At 43.3% G+C, this 19647-nt stretch overlaps 1 protein-coding gene across 1 annotated transcript in view; it reads right to left on the bottom strand.

Moving 5' to 3' along the window:
* crbn (cereblon) overlaps positions 1-19647 on the bottom strand; it is a 29591-nt gene that overhangs the window by 9742 nt on the left and 202 nt on the right. The window contains exons 2-9 of the mRNA XM_061890572.1: positions 19414-19523; positions 15152-15354; positions 11298-11447; positions 10913-11075; positions 7367-7429; positions 7199-7283; positions 6918-7033; positions 1253-1317 (exon numbers count right to left, since the gene is read on the bottom strand). Coding sequence (XP_061746556.1) covers positions 1253-1317; positions 6918-7033; positions 7199-7283; positions 7367-7429; positions 10913-11075; positions 11298-11447; positions 15152-15354; positions 19414-19523 — 955 coding nt within the window. The remainder of the gene's footprint in view (positions 1-1252; positions 1318-6917; positions 7034-7198; positions 7284-7366; positions 7430-10912; positions 11076-11297; positions 11448-15151; positions 15355-19413; positions 19524-19647) is intronic.

Genomic DNA, 19647 nt, shown 5'->3' with positions numbered 1-19647 from the left:
CTTGAGTCTTCGTTAACCCACTAGTCAGTGAAACTAGAGTTTTCCTTAACCCATTAGTCAGGGAAACCAGAGTCTCCGTTAGTCAGTGAAACTCGAGTCTTCCTTAACCCATTAGTCAGGGAAACCAGAGTCTTCGTTAACCCATTAGTCAGACAAACTCAAGTCTTCCTTAACCCTTTAGTCAGACAAACTCGAGTCTTCGTTAACCCATTAGTCAGACAAACTCGAGTCTTCGTTAACCCACTAGTCAGTGAAATTAGTTTTCCTTAACCCATTAGTCCGACAAACTTGAGTCTTCGTTAACCCATTAGTCATGGAAACTTGAGTCTTCGTTAACCCACTAGTCGTGAAACTTGAGTCTTCCTTAACCCATTAGTCGGACAAACTTGAGTCTTCGTTAACCCACTAGTCAGACAAACTTGAGTCTTCGTTAACCCACTAGTCAGTGAAACTAGAGTTTTCCTTAACCCATTAGTCAGGGAAACTAGAGTCTTTGTTAGTCAGTGAAACTCGAGTCTTCCTTAACCCATTAGTCAGGGAAACTTGAGTCTTCGTTAACCCACTAGTCAGTGAAACTAGAGTTTTCCTTAACCCATTAGTCAGGGAAACTAGAGTCTTCGTTAGTCAGTGAAACTCGAGTCTTCCTTAACCCAGTGTCAGACAAATTTGAGTCTTCCTTAACCTATTAGTCAGTGAAACTCGAGTCTTCCTTAGCCCATTAGTCAGGGAAACCAGAGTCTTTGTTAACCCACTAGTCAGTGAAACTCGAGTCCTCATTATGTGTGTAAAATATATATATACATATATGTATATAATTTAACTGATAAACTGACAAAACAAACATCCAGTGTATCAAATGTAAAACAATAATGTTCACATTAGTGTTTCAACTTGTGACTTAGGAAAAACAATGTCCGCTGTAGTGGACATCTTATATCACTTTGGGAAATGCTGATTCTCAGAAAAGTTGGTTGACAGTTGAATGTTAAATCATTTAAATACTTCACAAATGATCCACGATTTGATTCAATGTTACTGCAAAAAATGTGGATGAAAACATCACAACTTCTTGGGAACACTCCTAAATAGGCGGAAACTTTGCCTTGCAATATAATCTGACCAAAGAGTTTGTGTTTTCGCTAGGGTTTTTGTTTCTGTCTCTTTGCAACATACCTCAAAAAGTTATGGATGGATTTTAATGAAAACCATGGGCCTAATCCAGGTGAAAACTGAGAGACGGTCTAGAACTCACCTGAAGATTTCATTTTTGGTGGTGATTTCAGTGTCGAGGCACTGCTTGCAGCACAATGATGTGCACTGAGGAGGAGACACAACAACATTTTAGAAGGAGTAGCAGTTTTTAAAGGCAAACGTGCAAAAGAAACACCTGCGTTCAAAAAAACTCACAAATGAGATCAGCGGGGATTTATATACAAAAACAAAACTAGGGTTGTGAAACGATTAAAAACTGTATTCGCGATTAATCACAGTTTGTTCATAGTTAACTCAAAATGAATTGCAGATAGATATTATTTTTCATCATTAATAAGTGCACTCTAGACAAATTTCAAGTTTTTATTATCATGGCTGGACAATTAGTTTGTACAAACCTTGTTTCCATATGAGTTGGGAAATTGTGTTAGATGTAAATATAGACAGAAAACAACGATTTGCAAATTATTTTCAACCCATATTCAGTTGAATATGCTACAAAGACAACATATTTGATGTTCAAGCTCATAAACTTTTTTTTTTTCAGATAATAATTAACTTAGAATTTCATGCCCGCAACACGTGCCAAAGTAGTTGGGAAAGGGCATGTTCACCGCTGTGTTACATCACCTTTTCTTTTAACAACACTCAATAAACGTTTGGGAACTGAGGAAACTTTGAAAATGGAATTCTTTCCCATTGTTGATTTATGTAGAGCTTCAGTCGTTCAACAGTCCGGGGTCTCCACTGTCATATTTTGCGCTTCATAATGCGCCACATTTTTTCCATGGGAGACAGGTCTGGACTGCAGGCAGGCCAGAAAAGTACCAACACCCACACTCTTTTACTACGAAGCCACGCGCCGATTGTGGCTTGGCATTGTCTTGCTGAAATAAGCAGGGGTGTCCATGACAAATACGGCGCTTAGATGGCAGCTTATGTCGTTCCAAAACCTGTATGTACCTTTCAGCATTAATGGTGGTTTCACAGATGTGTAAGTTACCCATGCCTTGGGCACTAATGCACCCCCATACCATCACAGATGCTGGCTTTTCAACTTTGCGTCTATAACAGCCTGGATGGTTCGCTTCCCCTTTGGTCCGAAAGACACGATGTCGAACATTTCCAAAAACAATTTGAAATGTGGACTCGTCAGACCATGGAACACTTTTCCACTTTGCATCAGTCCATCTTAGATGATCTCGGGCCCAGAGAAGCCGGCGGCATTTCAGGATGTTGTTGATAAATGGCTTTCGCTTTGCATAGTAGAGCTTTAACTTGCACTACAGATGTAGCGACCAACTGTATTTAATGACAGTGGTTTTCTGAAGTGTTCCTGAGCCCATGTGGTGATATCCTTTAGAGATTGATGTCGGTTTTTGATACAGTGCCGTCCGAGGGATCGAAGGTCACGGTCATTCATTGTTGGTTTCCGGCCATGCCGCTTACGTGGAGTGATTTCTTCAGCTTCTCTGGATCTTTTGATGATATTATGGAGCGTAGATGTTGAAATCCCTAAATTTCTTGGGATTGCACTTTGAGAAACGTTGTTCTTAAACTGTTTGACTATTTGCTCACGCAGTTGTGGACAAAGGGGTGTACCTCGCCCCATCCTTTCTTGTGAAAGACTGAGCATTTTTTGGGAAACTGTTTTTATACCCAATCATGACACCCACCTGTTCCCAATTAACCTGCACACCTGTGGGATGTAACAAATAAGTGTTTGACGAGCATTCCTCAACTTTATCAGTATTTATTGCCACCTTTCCCAACTTCTTTGTCACGTGTTGCTGGCATCAAATTCTGAAGTTAATGATTATTGGCAAAAAAAAATGTTTATGAGTTTGAACATCAAATATGTTGTCTGTGTAGCATATTCAACTGAATATGGGTTGAAAAGGATTTGCAAATCATTATATTCCGTTTATATTTACATCTAACACAATTTCCCAACTCATATGGAAACAGGGTTTGTATAAATGAAAAGTTGTTTGAACATTATGCTTTTCAAACCACTCAACACAAAGGACATAAAGACCCTTCTAATGATAATAAAAATATAAATACCTGTGTTTGAGCTGGCATCTTGCCAGATTTGATAGGAATACAGAATGTGTATTCCTGCTGTAGGAGCACTTGCATTCAGAGGAGAGGAGCTACACCTCCATGTTAGATAGCAGTATCATACATTTATAACAAAACATGTGGAGTGTTATGATCTTGGTTTGATTGTCAAACATGTTTAGTAATGTAATCTGTATTGAATAAATGCTTCTGATACATGATGTTTAAGTTAATGGTATTCATTTCTCTGCATGACAATGTTTTAACCTTCTCACTTTATCAATAACTTTAATATTCAGCCTGCTAAACATTTTATAGTTGAGGACTATCAACCAGAACAGGCTATAAAGGAATATACACTTCAAGCTTCCACAAAACGTCCCCCTTTATAATCTTCAACTGATATACTAGCATGTATTTAGTAGAAGTGTGGGAAAAAATTGATTCGAATTTGAATCGCGATTCTCACGTTGTGCGATTCAGAATCGATTCTCATTTTTAAAAAATCGATTTTTTTTTTCATTTTTGTATATCAATCCAACAAACCACTACACAGCAATACCATAACAATTCAATCCAATTCCAAAACCAAACCTGAGCCAGCAACACTCAGAACTGCAATAAACAGAGCAATTGAGAGGAGACACAAACACCACACAGAACAAACCAAAAGTAGTGAAACAAAAATGAATATTATCAACGACAGTATCAATATTAGTTATAATTTCAGCATAGCAGTGATTAAAAACCCCTCATTGACATTATCATTAGACATTTATAACAATAATAAAAAAGAACAATAGTGTCACAGTGGCTTACACTTGCATCGCATCTCATAAGCTTGACAACACACTGTGTCCAATGTTTTCACAAAGATAAAATAAGTCATATTTTTGGTTCGTTTAATAGTGAAAACAAATTTACATTATTGCAATCAGTTGATAAAACATTGTCCTTTACAATTATAAAAGCTTTTTACAAAAATCAACTACTCTGCCAGCATGTCAGCAGACTGGGGTAGATCCTGCTGAAATCCTATGTATTGAATGAATACAGAATCCTTTTGAATCGGAAAAATATCGTTTTTGAATGGACAATCGCGTTGAATCGATTTTGAATCAAATCGTGACACCAAGAATTGATATTGAATCGAATTGTGGGACACCCAAAGATTCGCAGCCCTAGTATTTAGGTGGAAATATCACAGAAAACATTACAAAACATCTTTGAAAAACTGTAATTTTATGTACTTAGACTGCATTTGACAAGTACCATTATTATTGTGAGCCTGGAAGTATGTGATTCGTTCGAGAAGAAAAGTCTTGACATCTTTTGACGTCGTGACATAAAAAAAATATTTTAAAGACTTCCGGTCTCCGTCTTTCCTTTCTGCTGAACTTTTAGTTCCCCTTAACAAACAATACACTCAACTGTAATGCATAAACGGTCGTGAAGCTCCACCTCAGTAAAAGACGATTGTCGGGATAACAACTTCTCTTGGTTTTGGATCTGGGATTTCCAAAATGTACCGATTTCTTTGTCCCTTTCTGCTCGTTATTTTCCTGCTTGTGGCTCAACTCCACCTGAACGCCATTACATTTTCTACCAGGGCAAAAAGGAGTCAGGATGCTTTTGTGTAATTTAAAAAAAAATGGCGTTGTTAAAGGAACTTACGGTTATTATCGCGTAGACTTTGACAGCCCTAATAAAAACCTGACGCCACAGATTTTGTCGAACGAATGAGACTGGGCTATGAAACTCCTTAGTGGCAGAGTGCTCTGCTAATCATGCACACAAGTGGGTTTAAGCCATACTTGCCAACCCTTCCCGATTTTCCCGGGAGACTCCCGTATTTCAGTGCCCCTCCCCAAAATCTCCCGGGGAGAACATTCTCCCGATTTCCACCCGCACAACAATATTGTGTACATCGGGGGCGGTACCTCTGGATTGTCAGACCGGGGTGGTGGTTTATCTCTTAAGACGAGGAACCAAAGGGTGTGTTCCAACTATCGTGGGATCACACTCTTCAGCCTTCCCGGTCAGGTTTATTCAGGTGTACTGGAGAGGAGGCTACGCCGGATAGTCGAACCTCGGATTCGGGAGGAACAGTGTGGTTTTCGTCCTGGTCGTAAAACTGTGGACTAGCTCTATACTCTCGGCAGGGTTCTTGAGGGTGCATGGGAGTTTGCCCAACCAGTCTACATGTGCTTTGTGGACTTGGAGGAGGCATTCGACCGTGTCCCTCGGGAAGTCCTGTGGGGAGAGCTCAGAGAGTATGGGGTATCGGACTGTCTGATTGTGGCGGTCCGCTCCCTGTTTGATCAGTCAGCGCTTGATCCAGATTGCCGGCAGTAAGTCGGACACGTTTCCAGTGAGTGTTGGACTCCGCCAAGGCTGTCTTTTGTCACCCATTCTGTTCATAACTTTTATGGACAGAATTTCTAGGCGCAGTCAAGTCGTTGAGGGGTTCCGGTTTGGTGACCGCAGGATTAGGTCTCTGCTTTTTGCAGATGATGTGGTCCTGATGGTTTCATCTGGCCAGGATCTTCAGCTCTTACTGGATCAGTTCGCAGCAGAGTGTGAAGTGACCAGGATGAGAATCAGCACCTCCAAGTCCGAGGCCATGGTTTTCGCCTGGAAAAGGGTGGAGTGCCATGGGAGGGAGAGACCCTGCCCCAAGTGGAGGAGTTTCAGTATCTAGAAGTCTTGTTCACGAGTGAGGGAAGAGTGGATCGTGAGATCGACAGGCGGATCGGTGCGGCGTCTTCAGTAATGCGGACGCCGTATCGATCCGTTGTGGTGAAGAAGGAGCTGAGCCGGAAGGCAAAGCTCTCAATTTACCGGTCGATCTACGTTCCCATCCTCACGTATGGTCATGACCTTTGGGTTATGACCGAAAGGATAAGATCACGGGTACAAGCGGCTGAAATGAGTTTCCTCCACCGGGTGGCGGAGCTCTCCCTTAGAGATAGGGTGAGAAGCTCCGTCATCCGGGAGGAACTCAAAGTAAAGCCACTGCTCCTCTGCATTGACAGGAGCCAGATGAGGTGGTTCGGGCATCTGGTCAGGATGCCACCCCTACGCCTCCCTAGTGAGGTGTTTAGGGCACGTCCAACCGGTAGGAAGCCACGGGGAAGACCCAGGACACGTTGGGAAGACTATGTCTCCCGGCTGGCCTGGGAACGCCTCGGGATCCCCCGGGAAGAGGACAGTCTGGGCTTCCCTGCTTAGGCTGCAGCCCCCGCGACCCGACCTCGGCTAAGCGGAAGAAAATGGATGGATAGACATCAATATTGGGGGCGTGGCTTAAAGGCACTGCCTTTAGCGTCCTCTACAACCTGTCGTCACGTCCGCTTTTCCTCCTTACAAACAGTCACATAATATATGCGACACACACAAGTTTAATGCAAGCATACTTGGTCAACAGCTATACAGGTCACACTGAGGGTGGCCGTATAAACAACTTTAACACTGTTACAAATATGTGAACCCACACTAAACAAGAAAGACAAGCACATTTCGAAGGAACATCCGCACCGTAACATAACATAAACACAACAGAACAATATACACCCATCTCCCGAATTCGGAAGTCTCAAGGTTGGCAAGTATGGTTCAAGCTAGTACTTTTTTTTTTATACCCGGTCCATGATGTCCAGCTCACAGCGGAGCCTCTGAATGGCGCTGCCGATCTTCAGCAGCTGGAGCCTCAGTGTGTCGTCTATGGGCAGACAGGCTGCCACTCTGTAGGAGAAGTCTGACAGTAACCAGACAGGAGGGGAGGACGGAGAGAGGGACGACAAGGAGGAAGGGTAGAGAACACGCACAACACAAACAAAAAGACAAATGGCGCTCATATGTGTGTGGGTGTGTGTGTGTGTGTGTCGGCCATCCACGTGCTATAAACAGAGCTGAAGCTAACCTATGGCGTTGGTTGGCAGAGAGTCATCCTTCAGGTTCTCGTCCCACTCGTGGAGTTGCTTCTTTACTCTGTTCATGAGGGACTCCTGCAGGGACAGAATAGACCCCCCTCTCCGATTTATATCCAGATTCTAAGACTGTCGGCATGTGGCAGGCGGGCACTTCTCACGGAGTCATAGAGGGCGTAGACCCACGGCGGCCACGGCGTCAGACCAGCACAGTGGAACTTCCTCTGTGAAGAACCGGAGACGAGCACAAATGTAATTAAACAACGTTCCTTCTAAGTCAGGGGTCTCAGACACCCGGCCCCACACCTTAATATGAAAGTTTAATGTTAGTGCGGGCTGCAAGTTTTATATGAATGGCGCTTGACAGCGTTATGTTATTTGGGTCCAAAATGGCTCTTTCAACGTTCTGGGTTGCCTACCTCTGCATAAGTGGAAAAGCGGCAAATGAGTAAAAGCGACAGAGACGTTGCCATGGATACGAGGGTTTTCTTACATCACACCGCAACACCTGTCCGTCAGTAATAACAGTCCCCGATAACGTGGACCAATTCAAATTATTAGTTTTTTTTATTGTTTAATTTGCATAACACTCCGGGAGCCCTCACTTTTTTGGGCTTGCTATGCTGGTACGTTCCTGGCTATTATCCGCCGACCGCCGTGTTGCTGTAGGGAGGAAAAGCGGAACGACACACATTGGGACGGCGTGGCGCAGTGGGAGAGTGGCCGTGCGCAACCCGAGGGTCCCTGGTTCAAATCCCACCTTGTACCAACCTCGTCACGTCCGTTGTGTCCTGAGCAAGACACTTCACCCTTGCTCCTGATGGGTGCTGGTTGGCGCCTTGCATGGCAGCTCCCTCCATCAGTGTGTGAATGTGTGTGTGAATGGGTAAATGTGGAAGTAGTGTCAAAGCGCTTTGAGTACCTTGAAGGTAGAAAAGCGCTATACAAGTACAACCCATTTATCATTTATTTATTTATTGCGGAAATAACATTATTCTCCATGCATCGGCTAAATACAAATATATTCCACAACGTACCAAAGACTATAAAAAAATGGGACCCATTGCCTCCCTGCTTGGCACTCAGCATCAAGGGTTGGAATTAGGGGTTAAATCACCATAAATGATTCCCGGGCGCAGTACCGCTGCTGCCCACTGCTCCCCTCACCTCCCAGGGGGGGATCAAGGGGATGGGTCAAATGCAGAGGACAAATTTCACCACACCTAGTGTGTGTGTGTGACAATCATTGGTACTTTAAAGGCCTACCGAAATGATAATTTCTTATTTAAACGGGGATAGCAGGTCCATTCTATGTGTCACACTAAATTATTTTGCGATATTGCCATATTTTTGCTGAAAGGATTTAGTAGAGAACATCCACGATAAAGTTTGCAACTTTTGGTCGCTAATAAAAAAGCCTTGCCTGTACCGGAAGTAGCAGACGATGTGCGCGTGAAGTCACGGGTTGTGGAGCTCCTCACATCTGAACATTGTTTATAATGTGAGCCTCCAGCAGCAAGAGATATTCGGAACAAGAAAGCAACGATTTCCCCATTAATTTGAGCGAGGATGAAAGATTTGTGGATGAGGAAAGTTAGAGTGAAGCACTAAAAAAAAGAAAAAAGAAAAAGAAAAAGCGACGGCTCCGGGCGGCGGCAGTGGGTGCGTTACTGCGTTTCAGAACACATTAGGGACGGCGTGGCGCAGTGGGAGAGTGGCTGTGCACAACCCGAGGGTCCCTGGTTCAATCCCCACCTACTACCAACCTCGTCGCGTCCATTGTGTCTTGAGCAAGACACTTCCCCCTTGCTCCTGATGGGTGCTGGTTAGCGCCTTGCATGGCAGCTCCCTCCATCAGTGTGTGAATGTGTGTGTGAATGGGTGAATGTGGAAGTAGTGTCAAAGCGCTTTGAGTACCTTGAAGGTAGAAAAGCACTATACAAGTACAACCCATTTATCATTTATTTATTTATCATTATTTACTAGGATAATTCTGGAAAATCTCTTATCTGCTTATTGTGTTAATAGTATTTTATTGAGATTACTGTCATACCTGAAAGTCTTAGGGCTGCGGTGAACGCCAGTGTCTCTCAGAGAATCCGAGGAGCCAAGATCACAGATGCCTTTTTGACAGCCACAGGGGGAGGTCCCATAATCCACTGAAGTCTTTGGTAGGAGCCGACTTAATATCACCATTTTCCCATCCAAAAACTTGCTGGTTGACGTAGACAAAACATGTTCGCATGACCGCTCTGTGTTAAAGCTTCACAACAAAGAAACACTGGATGTGTTTCGGTGCTAAAAGCAGCTGCAATCCACCGCTTTCCACCAACAGCATTCTTCTTTATAGTCTGCATTATTAATTGGACAAATTTCATCGCACAATTACACAGTATTCTGGACATCTGTGTTGCTGAATCTTTTGCAATGTGTTCAATTAATAATGGAGAAGTCAAAGTAGAAAGATGGCCGTGGGAAGCTTTTAGCCTTTAGCCACACAAACACACGGTGTTTCCTTGTTTAAAATTCCCGAAGGTGAAGCTTTACTATGGATCAGAGCGGTCAAGCGAACATGGATCCCGACTACATGTCAACCGGCAGTTTTCAGTGAAAAAATTGTGGAAATAAGTCACCTCTTACCGGAGATCAGCGGAGCCAGCATTCTCCTGCAGCTGCGGAGACTCTGGCGTCAAAACACCCGTAGCCACACCCCTTCGACTTTAAGGTACTATTTAACTCAATAAAACACAAGCAACACAATAGGCAGATAAGGGATTTCCCAGAATTATCCTAGTAAATGTGTTTAAAAACATCTGAATCGCTCTCACTGCCCTCGCCTTTTTTTTTTCTAGGCCTTCACTCTAAATTTCCTCATCCACAAATCTCTCATCCTCGCTCAAATTAATGGGGAAATTGTCGCTTTCTCGGTCCGAATAGCTCTAGCTGCTACTGGCTATGTTTGTAAACAATGTTCAAATGTAAGGACGTCACGCGCACATCGTCTGCTACTTCCGGTACAGGCAAGGCTTTTTTATTAGCGACCTAAAGTTGTAAACTTTATCGTGGATGTTCTCTACTAAATCCTTTCAGCAAAAATATGGCAATATCGCGAAATGATCAAGTATGACACATAGAATGGACCTGCTATCCCCGTTTAAATAAGAAAATCTCATTTCAGTAGGGGGCTTCACGGTGGCAGAGGGGTTAGTGCGTCTGCCTCACAATACGAAGGTCCTGCAGTCCTGGGTTCAAATCCAGGCTCGGGATCTTTCTGTGTGGAGTTTGCATGTTCTCCCCGTGAATGCGTGGGTTCCCTCCGGGTACTCCGGCTTCCTCCCACTTCCAAAGACATGCACCTGGGGATAGGTTGATTGGCAACACTAAATGGTCCCTAGTGTGTGAATGTGAGTGTGAATGTTGTCTGTCTATCTGTGTTGGCCCTGCGATGAGGTGGCGACTTGTCCAGGGTGTACCCCGCCTTCCGCCCGATTGTAGCTGAGATAGGCGCCAGCGCCCCCCGCGACCCCAAAAGGGAATAAGCGGTAGAAAATGGATGGGGCATTTCAGTAGGCCTTTAAGGGCCTCAAAAAGGTGAAAGAAAAAACAGGTTCTTGTCGATCTCTGCATGTACCCCTGTCCTAATTAAAGACAATAACCATAAAAATAATAATCGTGCACATCTTCCGGAGTTGTGTGGAAAAAGTCACCTGTCGGTAGTTGTTCCACCAGCATTGGGCCTGCTTGCAGCTCTGAGTGAGGGGCCTGGAGGAAGGGTGCGTGAGGATCCTGGAGAGGGCCGTGAGCTGCACAGCAGACAGGGGATCGGCAAGGATGCGTTCTGGAAGGATCTGGACTTTGGCCTGTCGGATCCTGAAGGGCCAAACACAAGTAAAGCACTTGGACGAAATGGTTCATCGTCTCGAGACTTGCGATATGGACTTAAATCTATATTGCTTTGTTATCTGTAAAACTTCAAATTTTAGATGCCATTGAATGATTCAAAAGTACCGAAAAGTATCGAAATACCGGTACCAAAATCTTGGTATTGAGACAACCCTACTTTTCACAATGTTATAGGCAATGCCAACTTACCCATCGGCTTGAGTTCTAATCTCGTGCACTTTGAATCTCTGCCTTCCTACAGCTTTCACTTTGACCGTCTCAATGCCGTACTCCTGCTCCTCCCGGTATGCGTAGATTTCTGCCGTCGTTCCGAACTCTGCATCCGGTTCGCCAGCGTCACTGGAAAAATTATAGATGTTAACATGTGCCCTCAATTATTGCGGTTAGTCTACTTGTCTGATTCCCTAAACGCATGTTTTCATTATTGAAGGCTGACACGCACAGCTGAAATGCGTCCGTGGTTGATTTGTGGACCTGCAACCATTGTGCTTATCAGGACGAGTCTGAGCAGGCGATGTGAAAAGTAAAATGGCGCCGGCTAGAACTGCAGCTATCGAATATTTTAATAATCGAGTATTCTATCGAATATGCCGATCGATTAATCGAGTAATCGAATAAATCATATTTTTGCTTAATTAAGGTTTAATTATACATGTTCAGGTGTGCACTAAATTATTGCGTTTGGCCTAATTGTCTGATTTTCTAAACGCACGTTTTCATTATTGAAGGCTGACACGCACAGCTGAAATGCGTCCATTGTTGATCCGTGCGAGCTTATAAAAACAGGTGTGCTCACAGCCCTATGTCCTGTGTGGTGTGACCACATGAAAAAACACTTACTTGGCGGCGGACTTGCAACCATGGCGCTTGTCAGGGCGAGTCTGAGCAGGAGATTTCAGAAGTAAAGTGGCTCCGACTCGAGCTGCAGCTATCAAATATTTTAATAATCGAGTATTCTATCGAATATGCCGATCCATTAATCGAGTAAACGGATACATCATATTTATGCTTAATTAAGGTTTAATTATACATGTTAAGCTGTGCACTCAATTATTGCGTTCAGCCTAATTGTCTGATTTCCTAAACGCATGTTTTCATTATTGAAGGCTGACACGCACAGCTGAAATGCGTCCGTGGTTGATGTGTGCGTACTAATAAAAAAACAGGTGCGCTCACAGCCCTATTAGCTGTGAGCTTGCTTAATTAAGGTTTAATTATACATGTTAAGCTGTGCATGAGCTACCATGAGTTAAGCTACCATGAATTGATTAACGTGGACCCCGATTTTAAAAAGTTGAAAAACGTATTCGGGTGTTACCATATAGTGGTCAATTGTACGGAATATGTACTGTACTGTGCAATGTACTAATAAAAGTTTTATCAATCAATCAATGCACTCAATTATTGCGTTCGGCCTAATTGTCTGATTTCCTAAACGCATGTTTTCATTATTGAAGGCTGACACGCACAGCTGAAATGCGTCCGTGGTTGATTTGTGCGTGCTAATAAAAAAACAGGTTTAATTAAGGTTTAATTATACATGTTAAGCTGTGCATGAGCTACCATGAGTTGAGCTACCATGAATTGATTAACGTGGACCCCGACTTAAACTAGTTGAAAAACTTATTCGGGTGTTACCATTTAGTGGTCAATTGTACGGAATATGTACTGTACTGTGCAATCTACAAATAAAAGTTTTATCAATCAATCAATCAATCAATGCACTCAATTATTGCGTTCGGCGTACTTGTCTTATTTCCTAAACGCGTGTTTTCATTATTGAAGGCTGACACGCACAGCTGAAATGCGTTCGTGGTTGATTTGTGCGTGCTGATAAAAAAACAGGTGCGCTCACAGCCCTATGAACTGTGAGCTTGCTTCATTAAGGTTTAATTATACATGTTAAGCTGTGCATGAGCTACCATAAGTTAAGCTACCATGAATTGATTAACGTGGACCCCGACTTAAACAAGTTGAAAAACTTATTCGGGTGTTACCATTTAGTGGTCAATTGTACCGAATATGTACTGTACTGTGCAATCTACTAATAAAAGTTTTATCAATCAATCAATCAATCAATCAATCAATGCACTCAATTATTGCGTTCGGCCTAATTGTCTGATTTCCTAAACGCATGTTTTCATTATTGAAGGCTGACACGCACAGCTGAAATGCGTCCGTGGTTGATTTGTGCGTGCTAATAAAAAAACAGGTGCGCTCACAGCCCTATGAGCTGTGAGCTTGCTTAATTAAGGTTTAATTATACATGTTAAGCTGTGCATGAGCTACCATGAGTTAAGCTACCATGAATTGATTAACGTGGAGCCCGACTTAAACAAGTTGCAAAACTTATTCGGGTGTTACCATTTAGTGGTCAATTGTACGGAATATGTACTGTACTGTGCAATCTACTAATACAAGTTTTATCAATCAATGCAATCAATTATTGCGTTCGGCCTAATTGTCTGATTTCCTAAACGCATGTTTTCATTATTGAAGGCTGACACGCACAGCTGAAATGCGTCCGTGGTTGATTTGTGCGTGCTAATAAAAAAACAGGTGCGCTCACAGCCCCATGAGCTGTGAGGTTGCTTAATTAAGGTTTAATTATACATGTTAAGCTGTGCACGAGCTACCATGAGTTAAGCTACCATGAATTGATTAACGTGGACCCCGACTTAAACAAGTTGAAAAACTTATTTGGGTGTTACCATTTAGTGGTCAATTGTACGGAATATGTACTGTACTGTGCAATCTACAAATAAAAGTTTTATCAATCAATCAATCAATCAATGCACTCAATTATTGAGTTCGGCCTAATTGTCTGATTTCCTAAACGCATGTTTTCATTAGTGAAGGCTGACACGCACAGCTGAAATGTGTCCATGGTTGATTTGTGCGTGCTAATAAAAAAACAGGTGCGCTCACAGCCCTATGAACTGTGAGCTTGCTTAATTAAGGTTTAATTATACATGTTAAGCTGTGCATGAGCTACCATAAGTTAAGCTACCATGAATTGATTAACGTGGACCCCGACTTAAACAACTTGAAAAACTTATTCAGGTGTTACTATATAGTGGTCAATTGTACGGAATATGAACTGTACTGTGCAATCTACTAATAAAGGTTTTATCAATCAATCAATCAATGCACTCAATTATTGCGTTTGGCCTAATTGTCTGATTTCCTAAACGCATGTTTTCATTATTGAAGGCTGACACGCACAGCTGAAATGCGTCTGTGGTTGATTTGTGCGTGCTAATAAAAAAACAGGTGCGCTCACAGCCCTATGAGCTGTGAGCTTGCTTAATTAAGGTTTAATTATACATGTCAAGCTGTGCATGAGCTACCATGAATTGATTAACGTGGACCCTGACTTAAACAAGTTGAAAAACTTATTCGGGTGTTACCATTTAGTGGTCAATTGTACGGAATATGTACTGTACTGTGCAATCTACTAATAAAAGTTTTATCAACCAATCAATCAATGCACTCAATTATTGCGTTCGGCGTACTTGTCTTATTTCCTAAACCCATGTTTTCATTATTGAAGGCTGACACGCACAGCACAGTCGTTCATTGATTTCATAAATGTAACCCATAAAAGTTTGTTTATACATAGCACAAAACAAAAACAAAAAACTTTATATGCAGTGTTATTTCATTTTAAATTTCCAAAGAGTTTTGTGGCTCCAATTGTCTTCTTTAATTTGTGATACGGGTCAAAATGGTTCCGACCCCTGACCTTAACAGTCCGTGCGAAACGTGAGCTTTGACTGTTTATCAAACGAGGCAAAATGCAGCAAAAAGAAAAAAATTTACAGACGCCTCGAGGTGGTGAAATTTCCTCAGGCGTGAGTTGTGTTGGCCATGCGATGCCGTGGCGACTTGTCCAGGGTGTACACTGCCTTCTGCCCGATTGTAGCTGAGATAGGCTCCAGCACCCCTCCCCGCGACCAAATGGATGAATGGATATTTTGTAATCGAATTACTCGAGGAACTGTTTCAAGCGTGGAATGGACGCAATGTTGTTGGCGTGGTACCTGTGTGCGAGCACGGCGAAGGTCCGGTCCTTCTGTATCACGCTCCTCATCATGCTGACTTCCTGCGGCCTGAAGAGCTGCAGGGGGAGAGTCTGTCCCGGCACCAGCATCACAGCCGTGTGCGGCAACACGGGGATGGTCTGGCAACTGTCCTCGTCGTGGACCGTGCGCCCGTGGAACTCCTCCATGTCCGAACCCAGGTACTACACACACACACGTATCACATGTCTTTTGTTGACAGGGGCCAAGACTCCAACTACACATGTGACCCAAAGGCCCATAAAAAACATGGACAACCCGCCCCTGCCCAGGACTCCGACCAGTATTGTCAGGCTTTTAGTCCGGCGCAAAGTCTTTGGGTATCAGGGAATGAGGTGGTAAGCAGTTACACATACCAATATTGTAGCATCTATACACTTAAAGGACGTTTTGTTCCAGCATCGTTCCCAGATATAAGTCGTCTGTTTCCATCGCATAATTCCACAGTATTCTGGACGTCTGTGTTGCTGAATCTTTTGCAATTTTTTCAATGAATATTGGAGACGTCAAAGAAGAAAGCTGTAGGTTGGAAGCGGTGTATTGCGGCCGCTTTTAGCAACACAAACACAGCCAGAAGAGTGGCCGTGCGCGACCCGAGGGTCCCTGGTTCAATCCCTACCTAGTACAAACCGCGTCACGTCTGTTGTGTCCTGAGCAAGACACTTCACCCTTGCTCCTGATGGGTGCTGGCTAGCGCCTTGCATGGCAGCTCCCACCATCAGTGTGTGAATGTGTAAATGTGGAAGTAGTGTCAAAGCGCTTTGAGTACCTTAAAGGTAGAAAAGTGCTATACAAGTACTACCCATTTATTTATTATTTATCGTTTACATTCCTAAAAGATGACGGTGAAGCTTTACTATGGAAAAGAGATGTCAAGCTAGCACAGTTGGATTGGACCACACACACAAAGTACAGTGTATTATGCAGCGATCATTTCGAAAGATCGTGTTTTGAAGAGGGTCCCTTGCGAAGGGCAGAGAAGGGCATCGCCACTACCCGTCGACTGGTGCTGAGAAAGGTGGGGAGCCGACTTTCAGGTTGTACAGGTACGACCATATAATCTCACTAAAACACTAGTAACACAATAAGCAGATAAGGGATTTTCCAGAATGATCCTAGTAAATGTGTCTAATAACATCTGAATCGCTCACACTGCCCTCGCCTTTTTTTTTCTTCTTTCTAGTCCTTCACTCTCACTATCCTCATCCATGAATTTTTCATCCTTGTCAAATTAATGGAGAAATCATTGCTTTCTCGGTCCGAATCGCTCTCGCTGCTGGTGGCCATGATTATAAACAATATTCAGATGTGAGGAGCTGCACAACCCGTGACGTCACGCCCACATCGTCTGCTACTTCCGGTACAGGCAAGGCTGTTTTATTAGCGACCAAAAGTTGCAAACTTTATCGTGGATGTTCTCTACTAAATCCTTTCAGCAAAAATATGGCAATATCGTGGTATTGTACAGAAAGGACAACTTTTTTTCTCCTCCATTTGAAAATGTGGGCGTTATCATCATTACTGTCTGATTCCAATCAATGCAAGTCATCAGAATCAGGTAATACACCAACTTATATTCTTGTCTTCGTGAAAGAAAGACATCTATATGTGTTACACATGCTTGTATTATCATTAAACACATTTAACTTGTTTACAAAAATGTCTCTTTCATAAATAAATAAATATAAATGATATATATAAATGAGGTAGATCCCCTCGAGTTGGTCAATTGAAAAGTAGCTCGCCTGCAGAAAAAGTGTGGGCACCCCTGGCCTGTGCAATACGGTGTGAAAAAAAAATAATATTGTTGATCTATGTGTGTATTAAGATTGTGAATTTTAAATTTTTTTCTTCTCTCTGTTCTATTTCCCCTTGTTTGTTACCTATTTTGTTTGTGATGAAACGGGGACGTTTCTACTTGAGGGGGGGGGCGTATGTAACAAACAGTTCAGGGTGTCCCTCCAGTGTTGCCGTAGGGCTGTGACGTAAGAGGTCTATATAAAAGGTGGGTTGTTGAAGAAGGTGAGGTATATGGAGATAGGTGTAAAGAAGGGAATAATAAAGTGGTGGAGACCGGACCTGCTCTCTATTATTTTATTTTATCAGTACCCAAATTCCTTCTCTTAGGCGTTCCCAACACCTCGGGATACCCCGGGAAGAGCTAGAGCAACGGTTCCCAAACTTTTGCAGGCTGGCGCCCCCCCCCCCCACAGACACATATGGAAACAAACACCTCTTTCTTGATATTTGGTATGCTGCAATTTGAAAAGAGAAAGGTTAAACACAAATGTGTATTTCACAAATAAAACCCAATTTAGTAAACTAAATTCTGTTGTCCTAAGCATGTTACACAATGTTTCTTCAATATTTTCAGCCATTTCATCTATTCTTCTCTGAACAGAGTTATCACTGAGAGGAATAGCTTTTATAATTTGGTCAAGTGACTTGTGTAGAACTGTGTGTAGAACTTCTCTTACTACTGGTAGAATAAGCTCTTCTCCAATTGTATGAGGCTTACCAGATCTAGCAATCAGCAAAGAGATGTTGTATGACGCTCGCAAACCGTCAGTAGATTGTTGTAAAACGCTGTCAAATATATTTCCGATGGTTTTCCGTTTCCGAACGTTGTCTCGGAGTGACTGAAAATATGCCAAGTTTTTGTCTGCTTTATCAGAGTGCATTTTCTTCAAATGTTCCAAAAGCCTCGAAGGTTTCATAGCTTCATTTGAAAACACTCTATCACACAGTAGACACATTGGTTGCTGTTGGTTAGTGAATTATATTTATATAGCGCTTTTCTCTCAGTGACTCAAAGCGCTTTACATAGTGAAACCCAATATCTAAGTTACATTTAAACCAGTGTGGGTGGCACTGGGAGCAGGTGGGTAAAGTGTCTTGCCCAAGGACACAACGGCAGTGACTAGGATGGCGGAATCGGGAATCGAACCTGCAACCCTCAAGTTGCTGGCACGGCCACTCTACCAACCGAGCTATACCAAATCCAGATTTCAGATATTCCACACTATATTGCCGACACTTCTATTTTGTTTGCTGTACCAAGGCCATACTTTATTCTGGAACAAAAAAATAAAACCATGTAAAATACAGCATTTTATCGCATTTCATAAATAGGCCTACTTAAAGACAAAAATGACAACATTGAATGTATGAAAAGCAATTTACCCTCTCACGTATTCATTTTCTTCCATTTACTCACAGAAAATGGTGGCGGACGTGATCTAAGGCACGCCACCCTCGCCACCCACACAATGACACACGCGCAAACACGCATATATGCACACACACACACACACGTACAAAGTCATATACATTCGTAACGGGACGGCGTGGCGCAGTGGGAGAGTGGCCGTGCGCAACCCGAGGGTCACTGGTTCAAATCCTACCTAGAACCAACCTCGTCATGTCCGTTGTGTCCTGAGCAAGACACTTCACCCTTGCTCCTGATGGGTGCTGGTTGGCGCCTTGCATGGCAGCTCCCTCCATCAGTGTGTGAATGTGTGTGTGAATGGGTAAATGTGGAAGTAGTGTCAAAAGCGCTTTGAGTACCTTGATGGTAGAAAAGCGCTATACAAGTACAACCCATTTATCATTTATTTAACAATATATATCAGTGAATGCACGGCGCGTTCTGGCGAGTCCCAAATTTCATGTTGACTTGAACTCAAGACGATGTTGACCGCCAGAATGCGGTTTTTATTATAAGATAAAATTCTGAACATTACAAGCTTGAAATTTCAAACCTGAGCTTTTGCTTTTGTAGTCTATGCTGTCGGATCTGACTGGGCCAGAGCGGCGTGTGGTAACCGGACCCTGATGCGTCGTCCACTGACTCGTCCTGCTGCACGTGTTGTGTACAAATCGTCAGACAAACGTTCGAACTTCGACTTCGGACTTCGACTTCGGACTGCCGCCACCCTACCGCCCCCTTCTTCCTCACCGCCCCGTGCCGCCCACTTTGGGAACCACTGAGCTAGAGGAAGTGGCTGGAGAGAGGGAAGTCTGGGCTTCCCTGCTTAGGCTGCTGCCCCCGCGACCCGACCTCGGATAAGCGGAAGATGATGGATGGAGTACCCAAATTATGCGAACCCAGGACACTCGGCTACAACACATAGAACGGACCTGCTATCCCCGTTTAAATAAGAAAATGTCATTTCAGGAGGGCTTTAACAAGAGTTTCATGTGAAGTGGAAGTGAAATCTTACACTGTGTGACGTGGGCAGACTGGGGTCGAAGGTGATGACGTCGGGTTTTGTTGCATCCTCGCTGTCTCGGTCCTCCGTCTCCATGTCGTCTTCCTCCTCCTCTTCGTTGCCTGGCAATGTGAGAGGAAAAAAAGAGTCCGAGGTGAGAAGAAAGACCGACATAAAAGTAGCTCGGCAGACCGAACGTGGCCTGTTGCTGCGTGGGGACAAGAGGAGGAAAGGCGGGCTGGATAT

This window comes from Nerophis ophidion, linkage group LG02 (genome assembly GCF_033978795.1).
Source record: "Nerophis ophidion isolate RoL-2023_Sa linkage group LG02, RoL_Noph_v1.0, whole genome shotgun sequence".
Taxonomy (NCBI): Eukaryota; Metazoa; Chordata; class Actinopteri; order Syngnathiformes; family Syngnathidae; genus Nerophis; species Nerophis ophidion.
This window is presented reverse-complemented; position numbering and strand designations above follow the sequence as displayed.